This window comes from Silurus meridionalis, chromosome 12 (genome assembly GCF_014805685.1).
Source record: "Silurus meridionalis isolate SWU-2019-XX chromosome 12, ASM1480568v1, whole genome shotgun sequence".
Classification (NCBI taxonomy): Eukaryota; Metazoa; Chordata; class Actinopteri; order Siluriformes; family Siluridae; genus Silurus; species Silurus meridionalis.
This window is the reverse complement of record NC_060895.1, coordinates 1,299,099-1,308,741: the sequence shown is the minus strand read 5'-3', so window position 1 is coordinate 1,308,741 and position 9,643 is coordinate 1,299,099. Positions and strand designations below refer to the sequence as shown.

The 9,643-nt window shown below is 39.5% G+C and overlaps 2 protein-coding genes across 3 annotated transcripts in view; both read right to left on the bottom strand.

The window, feature by feature from the left end:
• Positions 1-2,049: 2,049 nt before the first annotated feature.
• Positions 2,050-4,817, bottom strand: LOC124394130 (putative uncharacterized protein DDB_G0292636). 2 transcript variants are annotated; one of them, XM_046862222.1, is made up of 4 exons: positions 4,628-4,817; positions 3,665-3,747; positions 2,837-2,968; positions 2,050-2,197 (listed from the first exon to the last, which is right to left on the bottom strand). In XM_046862222.1, the coding sequence occupies exons 1-3, from the start codon at positions 4,647-4,649 to the stop codon at positions 2,837-2,839; spliced, it is 237 nt and encodes a 78-aa protein (XP_046718178.1). In that variant the 5' UTR covers positions 4,650-4,817; the 3' UTR covers positions 2,050-2,197. The 2 variants fall into 2 exon arrangements, with proteins under 2 accessions (XP_046718178.1, XP_046718177.1); XM_046862221.1 differs by having other exon boundaries at positions 2,837-3,001; positions 4,628-4,808.
• Positions 4,818-5,966: 1,149 nt separating this feature from the next.
• The window catches only part of LOC124394825 (pre-mRNA-splicing factor CWC22 homolog), a 9,747-nt gene continuing 6,070 nt past the window's right edge, over positions 5,967-9,643 (bottom strand). The window contains exons 7-14 of the mRNA XM_046863300.1: positions 9,094-9,151; positions 8,542-8,639; positions 8,305-8,445; positions 8,103-8,222; positions 7,813-7,926; positions 7,618-7,725; positions 7,205-7,267; positions 5,967-6,721 (exon numbers count right to left, since the gene is read on the bottom strand). Of these exons, the coding sequence (XP_046719256.1) occupies positions 6,476-6,721; positions 7,205-7,267; positions 7,618-7,725; positions 7,813-7,926; positions 8,103-8,222; positions 8,305-8,445; positions 8,542-8,639; positions 9,094-9,151 (948 nt within the window). The 3' untranslated portion in view covers positions 5,967-6,475. The remainder of the gene's footprint in view (positions 6,722-7,204; positions 7,268-7,617; positions 7,726-7,812; positions 7,927-8,102; positions 8,223-8,304; positions 8,446-8,541; positions 8,640-9,093; positions 9,152-9,643) is intronic.

Genomic DNA, 9,643 nt, shown 5'->3' with positions numbered 1-9,643 from the left:
AGAGAATGGTCCAGGAAGACAAGAGAACAGGTGATTACTCTTCACAGGAAGGGCAATGGCTATAAGAAGATTGCAAAGATGTTAAACATACCAAGAGACACCATAGGAAGCATCATTCGCAAATTCAAGGCAAAGGGCACTGTTGAAACGCTACCTGGTCGTGGCAGAAAGAAGATGCTGACTTGACTGCTGTGCGCTACCTGAAGCGTAGAGTGGAGAAAAGTCCCGTGTGACTGCTGAGGAACTGAGAAAAGATTTGTCAGATGTGGGTACTGAAGTTTCTGCTCAGACAATACGGCGCACCCTGCGTAATGAAGGCCTCCATGCCAGAACTCCCAGGCGCACCCCTTGCTGTCCCCAAAGAATAAGAAGAGTCGACTGCAGTATGCCAAAAGTCATGTGGACAAACCACAGAAGTTTTGGGATAGTGTTCTGTGGACTGATGAAACAAAATTAGAACTGTTTGGGCCCATGGATCAACGCTATGTTTGGAGGAGGAAGAACAAGGCCTATGAAGAAAAGAACACCTTGCCTACTGTGAAGCATGGCGGGGGGTCAATCATGCTTTGGGGCTGTTTTGCTTCTGCAGGTACTGGGAAGCTTCAGCGTGTGCAAGGTACCATGAATTCTCTTCAGTACCAGGAGATATTGGATGACAATGTGATGCAGTCCGTCACAAACCTGAGGCTTGGAAGGCGTTGGACCTTTCAACAGGACAATGATCCCAAGCATACCTCCAAGTCCACTAGAGCATGGTTGCAGATTAAAGGCTGGAACATTTTGAAGTGGCCATCGCAGTCACCAGACTTAAATCCGATTGAGAACCTCTGGTGGGACTTAAAGAAAGCAGTTGCAGTGCGCAAGCCTAAGAATGTGACTGAACTGGAGGCTTTTGCCCATGATGAATGGGCGAAGATACCCGTAGATCGCTGCAAGACACTTGTGTCAAGCTATGCTTCACGTTTAAAAGCTGTTATAACTGTAAAAGGATGTTGTACTAAGTACTAAGATTGAATGTCACTTGGGGGTTGAATAAAACTGATAATGATGTGAGCTCAGAAAAGACATTTGTGGTTATTTCATTATAAATGTTATGTTATATTTGTCTGACCTACACGTGCCTCTTTGATTTAATTGTAAGCAGGATGACTGAATGATCATAATCAATGTCAAACCGACCAAAACAATCAATTTCAGTGGGGGTTGAATAATTTTGAACACAACTGTATATCATCTTCTACCTCATCTTCCTCATCTTCATCATTTACATAATCTGACTCATCTTCTACCTCATCATCATCTACATCCTCTACATCATCTTCTACCTCATCTTCATCATCTACATCATCTCAATCATCTTCTACCTTATCTTTATCATCTCAGTCATCTTCTACCTTATCTTCATCATCTACATCCTCTACATCATTTCGATCATCTTCTACCTCATCTTCATCCTTTACATCTCAATCATCCTCTACCTCATCTTCATCATCTTCTACCTCATCTACATCATCTTAATCATCTTCTACTTCATCATCCTCTACATCATCTCGATTATCCTCTACTTCATCTTCATCCTCTACATCTCAATCATCCTCTACCTCTTCATCCTCTACATCATCTCGCTACCTTCTTGAAGGAGCTCCGGCCGCTAACATGTAATACATTACCGCTAAATTCAAACCCCCACGCGAGCAAAATGAACAAAAAACACCTCAGTGATTCAGGTTTATTATTAGATTTAGAAAATATCAGTTTTTATGGTCGTATTATTTTATTTGTTGTATTTTTCCACCACACATTAAAGACCGGCCCGTGAAAATATTGTCCGACATTAAACCGGTCTGTGGCGCAAAAAATTTTGGGGTCCACTGATCTACATGATCCACTCTATCATTTATATCTCCATCACCATCTCCAGATCAGATCCAGTTCACATGCAACTGTAAAATGTCTCCACCATGTGGACAAACTGAGAAGTGCACTCAATGTGTTGGACAAAAATGTATTACAGCACTGCAGGAACCAGGAAATAAAAAACAGAAAAACTATTATTCTAGTATTTATTTATTTGTTCTTCTTCATTACAGTATTCTAATGATAACATTTTATATCATGAGGGAATAAATGGAGAGAGAAAAAGATGTAAAAAAGACAAATTCCATCTTCGCTGCAGCTGCATTCCTACAACACACACCTACGCACACAAACACACAATCGTTATTATTATTTTTAATAATTATGTAATTAGTGTTAAATTATATGACGTTTTGCCTAAAAAAAAACAAGGATTATGGAATACATCAAATACCTATCTATTTTATAATAATATAATATACACATATAAATAAATAAGAACTGACTGGCGTCCAACACTGACATCTAGTGGCATCCACCCGCACACACACAAAATAAATTGTACTACTCTTTTTTTATTTATTAAACTATTCAAGTACAATATATTGTTATTGTAAATGAAAACTTTTCTGTGGTTTGACGTGAAACCTGAGGCTACAGAGTGCACTCGGACTTGTACAGCACGTTTACAGCAGCTTCACCTTTACCCCGGGACACACCCAGACCGCCGTCTCAGCGACGCTACACTGATGTTATCAGCTGCAAGAGGAGACACCAACATGCCAAAGTAGCTCTGTGTGCTAAATACTGCTTTAAGGGTTGAAAGCGTAAAGGTTTTTATTCGTCTTTGTGCACTTTACCCTGTGAGAAGATCCCTAGCTGATAAATATTATCCTCTCTGAGCTCACACGTTACTATTTTTGGGGAATTGTTGCATCATAAACAGAGAGATGACCTCAAAAGGTCAGGAGGTTGTTACCTAATCATCATCACTGGAGGATGAGGAGCTGTGGCCCTTATGCTCCTTATGCTTCTTGTCCTTTTTGTCCTTCTTATGCTCCTTGGGCTTCTTGTGTTCTTTGTCCTTCTTGTGTTCCTTGTCCTTCTTGTGTTCCTTGTCCTTGTGTTCCTTGTCCTTCTTGTGCTGTAACAGTGAGATCAGAACAACATGAACATTTCATTCAGCACCTCTAAAGGAACAATCGCAGTACATCAGCCGCTAATCTGCATGATTTGCATATTGTTCTGTTTCTCAGTATTTTAAATGAGATGCTGGGAAAAGATAGAGTGATGGTCATGCTCTTCAAAGTGGAGATCAGAACGTGGTCATTACGGCAGCAGCTGCACGGATAACAATGTACACAGGACCATGCACTTTGGCACACTGACTATAAAGGTTGGTGCTCCATGTGACTGTGCGTTGTGCTGCCATCTGTTGGTGTGTTACCAAAACTCAAGTCTCAAACGTTCCTGATCTCACCTCGTATTATAGTGACGCATAAATAATCTCACGTGGAAGGAATACCATCATGGTACAAGTGTGGTATGTACTAAACATAAAAACTGAGCGCTAATCATAACATGTTTAAGCTAACATTAGCATGACTGGTTCAAACTGAGGACTGTCAGTTATGCACATTAGAATATTAGGCCCCGCCTCCCAGGGCTTTTCTCAGATCAGTCTGAACAGCTGTACTGGAGAAGTTCATTCATTTAATGATGTTTCCAAATCAAACAATAGAAAAATAAACTCCGGCCTCGATAAACACCGCTCGTTACTGTTACAGAGAAACATCCAGAAGCTCACTTTTTCATCCTTCTTCTTTCCGAATCCGAAGATTCCCTCGACCTCCTTCGCCTCGCTCTTCTTCACCTCGCCCTGATCCACAGCTGGAGTCAGAGACAAAACATCCGAGTGTGGAAACACAACCGGGTCCAAAAATATCATTACAAACTGTGCAAACTAACACCAGGAACAAATACAATAAATATATAAATAAATAAATAAATACATAAATAAACATGTGGAGTAGAGAACGAGTTAAAGACTGGAGTAAATAAACAGAAATACTGGATAAAATCAAGGAAATAAATAGTAAAATAATTATAATAAACTGACAGACATGTTTATTATCCGGTCCTCATTTACACGCCTGAGTATTTATTATTATTATTATTATTATTATTATTATTTCAACTGCATTTTTACTGCTTCGTTTTTTTTTATATATATATTTTGTTTTCTGATTTCTAAACAGGAAAAGTACAAACTTATAAACTCGGTGAGGTGCAAAAGAATTCATCATGTCGTATAAGCGCTTTTAACTCCAGCGTGCTATGAACGCTGTGTGGACGCTGTATGAAGGCTATGAGCAGTGTATGAGCTCTATGAACGCTGTGTGGACGCTGTATGAAGGCTATGAGCAGTGTATGAGCTCTATGAACGCTGTATGAACGCTATGAGCAGTGTATGAGCTCTGTGGACGCTGTATGAACGCTATGAGCAGTGTATGAGTTGTGTATGAGCTCTATGGACGCTGCATGAACACTGTGAACGCTGTATGGAGGCTGTATGAGCTCTGTGAATTCTTTATTACCGCTGTGAGTGTTCTATGAGCTCTGTGAATACTTTATTACCGCTGTAAGAGCTGTATGAGCTCCGTATGAAAGCTTTACAAGCGCTCATAACGTCATGCAGACTTATCTCAAACACAAGACGCGTCATTATTCTACATATAATATAGAATTAAATATCTGTTTTGATTTTCACCTGCACCCAAGTCGAAGTCCATGATTCAGTCCTGAGCTCTGAGCTGTTCTCGTCTCCGGTTCCTCTGAGCAGCTCGATGAAGAACTGATGTGAAGTGAAGGTGAAAGTGTGAAGGATCACTGACGCACCAGGAAATAAAACAACTCGCGCCACACCCGAGGCTGTGTTTCAAACCACCTGCTGAACAAGTCCACCTGAACATCCCCCAGTGACTCTGACGTCATCAGAGGGGGTGAGATGCCCGGGGGTGGGGGGTGGGGGGTGTTACATAGAGAAAAAAGAGGCATTTGTGGTTCCGCCATTAGGAAGGAAACGATTTATTGTAACGTCGTCATGCAAATATTTACTAATTATCCCTAATTACTATTTATTTATTTATTTATTTATTTATTTATTTATTAATGTTATTAATTTTAAAGCAGTTGAATGCAGAAAAACAAGAGCTTTCTTTCTCTCTCTTTCTCTCCCTCTCCCCTCTCTCTCTCTCTCTCTCTCCCCTCTCTCTCTCTCTCTCTCTCTCTCTCTCTCTCTCTCTCTCTCTCTCTCTCTCTCTCTCACGTGAGAGAGTCATGTTGTTCCTTGTTCATTGTTCACTGAGAGGGAAATCAGGACTTTCCTGTTCCACACAAAACATTCCAAAGAAATCCAGTTCCTTCAGTGTGACCGTTCAAACCTGGAACTGAACATCATCATCATCATCATCATCAACAAGGCGTATGAGATCAGGATAAACGCCTCGTTCGTACAGTTCATTTAGAAAACACACACACACACACACACACACACACACACACCTTTTTGATGTTTATATTTAAAGGAAGATCTGATTGAAACCTGTTTTCACTGCTACAGTGCAGTTTTATCTCTTTGTCCTTCATAATGAGATGTGGGCGGAGTCTATATCTCCAGCCTATCAGGGGAGGTTTTCTTGTTGAATGAACTCCAGCTGGTGAAGGAAAGAGCGTTTATAGCTGCTCTAAACTTCACACAAACATCAACACAATATAAAACTCATATTTCATTTTTTATTTTTAAATAAAATAATCTGAATTGAATTCAATACCTAGTGATTAATACATGCACTTTATGGCCAAAAGTATTAGGACACTGACTTTTCCAGCCATATGAGGTTCTTCACTGAACTGTTGGAGACACAAGATTGTGAAGGACGTTTTTGGATGTTGTATTACATTTCCCTTTACTTGAAACCTGCTCCAGCATGACGATGCCTCTGTGCACAAAGCCAGCTCCACAAAGATCTCCCTGCTATAGACCTCTGACCCATGTGGCTGAATGAATCTCACACAAAATCTAGTGGAACATCTTCCGAGAAGAGAAGAGAAGAGAAGAGAAGAGAAGAGAAGAGAAGAGAAGAGAACTCAACTCAACTCAACTCAACTCAACTCAACTCAACTCAACTCAACTCAGAGTGGAACGGGACGTTTAAAAGGAAGCACCTAGAAATCTTATGGTCAGGTTTTTCCTGTCAGTGGAACACTTTCAGTTCTGATGATTCTTTTGAGGTTCACTCACACGCTTTATGGACTAAAAGTTCATTGAAAATAAAACATTGAGTAAATTTTTTCTGCGTTTCTACAATATTGATTTCTGCGATTAATTTAGCCTCCTCCTCACGACCACCACGTTTCTGGAGTTTTACGATCGAGGTTTGATTTTGAATCATCTGAAATCCAGATTAATCTCTAAAATGTATAAATGATCATTTCATGCTTAAAAAAAACCCAAAATCCACTTCACACAGAAAAACCCTGATTGTCTTTGAAAAGTGCTGAAATTCAACTCAAATTAGTTTGCAAAATTTTTTCGTTTCTGAATCACAGAAAAAAATCACAATTCGTTCTCATTCTGCGTCTGATATCGTGGCTCGTCTCTGTTCATCTCGATGTCCAGGTGAGACCTGTAGCCCAAAGCCCCGCCCATCCACGTGACCCTGGAGCCCTCCTCCTGAGACTCCGCCTGCTCGGTAAAGACGTCACGTATCGGATCGTCTGCGAACGTGTCGAATCTCTCTGCGTCTCCTCGTACCTCAGCTGCATGGTTTTCTCCGTCCTGAGGTTCTTCCTTCACCTCCTCCTGAGCAGGTGGAGAAACAATGAATCACAAAAAAACTGACAATTTTTGACAAGGAATTCAAAAAGATGAACTGTGATTAACGTAAACGTTAGCTAGCAAAGCGACATGCTAATAACGTCTAGCTAACAAGCGAACAAGTCACGTGAACGGAGGTTTCCGAGTTGTAGCTAGATTTTTGCTACGAAGACGATTTATTCGTTCACGTCGGTTATTTTGTGCTAATACTAGCATATTTAGCTAATAATAATGATGATAATAATAATAATAATAAAATATTAATAATTTTATAAGAACTTGGAAAATTTTATAAAAAATTATACAAAGATTATTAATAATGAAAAAAATAAATATGAAATTAGTTCAATTTAAGTCTGTGTTTATTATTATTTTAAAAATACACACACACACACACACACACACACACACACACACACACACACACACACACACACAGTTAAATGCATTTTAGTTTTATTTGTTTACCTTCAGATCCTCCTTCTTCTCTTGTTTTTCATCCTCAGCGTGAGTTGAAGGAGAGACGGATCCCTGACACGCAAACACACACATGCAAACACACACACACACACACACACACACACAGTGTAAGCACCAAAAATCCAACATAACACGTGGTGTGTGTGTGTGTGTGTGTGTGTGTGTGTGTGTGTGTGTGTGTGTGTGTGTGTTAAAAATGTCAAAAACAAGTACAAAATATGAACATAGATGAAAAATCTGTAATAGAAAATTATAGTTATTAAAATAAACAATAAATTAATTCATTAACAAAAATCAATCAGCTTGTAAATTATTTATACAATCAATCAATCAGAAATCAATCAATTAATTAATTATTTAATAAATCAATCAGTTATAGTATGAGTGAATTCCAGAATCACCTTCTTCTTCTTCATCTTCTTGGATTTCTTTTTCTTCTTCCCCCCTTTTCCCCTCCTCCTCCTCCTCCGTTCCTCCTGACTGTCAGATGATGACGAGGAGCCGCAGGTCTGGAACACAGCAGCAGCAGCAGCGTTAGATAAACAGATCAAAAACGTGATTCAGACGTTTTCCTGTCACGTCATGGCCAAACTCACATCTTTCTTCTTCTTCTTCTTTTTCTGTCTTTTCTTCTTCTTCTTCTTTCTCTTTTCGTCCTCGCTGTCTGAGTAGCAGTCTGATGAAGACGAGGATGAGGACGAGCTTGAGTCCTGAAATAGAGGAATGATCACATCAACAAACGTTTTCTTTCTTTCTTTCTTTCTTTCTTTCTTTCTTTCTTTCTTTCTTTCTTTCTTTCTTTCTTTCATTGTATTCAATATTTATCATAATTTTATTTTTATTTATTTAAATCAACCGTTAAAAGTTTAATTTCAGATTTCTTCACCTTCTTTTTCCCCTTTTTCTTCTTCTTTTTCTTCTTCTTTTTTTTCTTCTTCTTCTTTTTCTTCTTGTCATCCTCGCTATCCGATGAGGAAGAAGAACAAGATGAAGATGAGCTCGAGTCCTGGAAAAAGACACGGAGAGCACGAGGTCATCGACACAATCCTTCAACTCGTTTAATTCATTTATGATGAACAAATCATCACCTTCTTCTTTCTCTTCTTTTTCTTTTTCTTCTTTTTCTTTTTCATCTTCTTCTTCTTCTTTTTTTTCTTCTTCTCATCCTCACTGTCGGAGGAGGAACTCTCCGAAAAGGAGGACGATGATTCTGAAGATGAAACACAAACCTAATGGAAAAATTAGAAAAAAAGTGAGTGCTGGAATTAGCATTTAGCATGTTAGCAGTGTTAATAAGAGCCACTGCACTGCACTGATCGCTACACCTTTTTCTTTTTCAGCTTCCCTTTCTTCTCTCCTTCTCCTCTCTCACCATCCTCACGTCTTCCATCAGTCCCTTCAGCCTCACCGACCGCAGGGAATTCTGGGAAAATAGAGTTAGAGGTGTGTATAGTTTCAGTAAATAAATATTTTACTCAATTCTTTTTTTTTTTTTTTTTTAAAGAAGGAGATAAAAACAAATGAAAGAAGGCAAGAAAGAAAAAAGGGAATAATGAAGGCAAAAAAAAGAAGGGAATAAAGAAGGCAGAGAGAGAGAGAGAGAGAGAGAGAGAGAGAGAGAATATAGAAAAGAAAGAAGGGAATAAAGAAGGCAAGAAAAAGAATGAAGGAATAAAAAAGGGAATAATGTTGGCAAATAAAAAATAGAAAGAAAGAGAAATATAATGATATGAAATAACTCTATCATCACACTGCATTGTATCTGTAGCTGTGTGTAAAAGTAAACACACCCCCAACGATAAACTTAGAGATTTGATAGAAAGAATAGAGCGAGAGAATAAAATAAAACTTTGAACAAAAAAAGAGCAGAAACAAACCTGGAGAAACTGCTGACCAGCCATCTGTCCTTCCCTCCAGCTTACCCTGTAATAACCCCTGAGAGAGAGAGAGAGAGAGAGAGAGAGAGAAGTAGGTCAACCACTCATCCTACATTTCAACCATTATTTCTTATCTTTCATCTCCATCTTCTCTGCCTGATGTTTGTAGGATCAGACGTCTGATCGGTCAAAAATTTGCTCGTGTGTAGATTCAGAGATGCTCTAACGTGATGCAGAAACCAAAAAAATGGTGTGAGATTCGAACCCAGATCATTCTACACGTTTCCCCGGTCAGGAGTCTGAACACTACGTTCACTACTTTCCCACAAGTCACTGCACCTGGTCACATGACTACGTTTGCCCCTCATTATCGGGGTGCCGTCTCACTCAACGTCTCACTCAGTGTCTCACTCGACGTCTCATTCAGCGTCTCACTCAGTGTTTCACTCAGCGTCTCACTCAGCGTCTCACTCGACGTCTCACTCAGTGTTTCACTCGACGTCTCACTCAGCGTCTCACTTGACATCTCACTCGACATCTCACTCAGGGT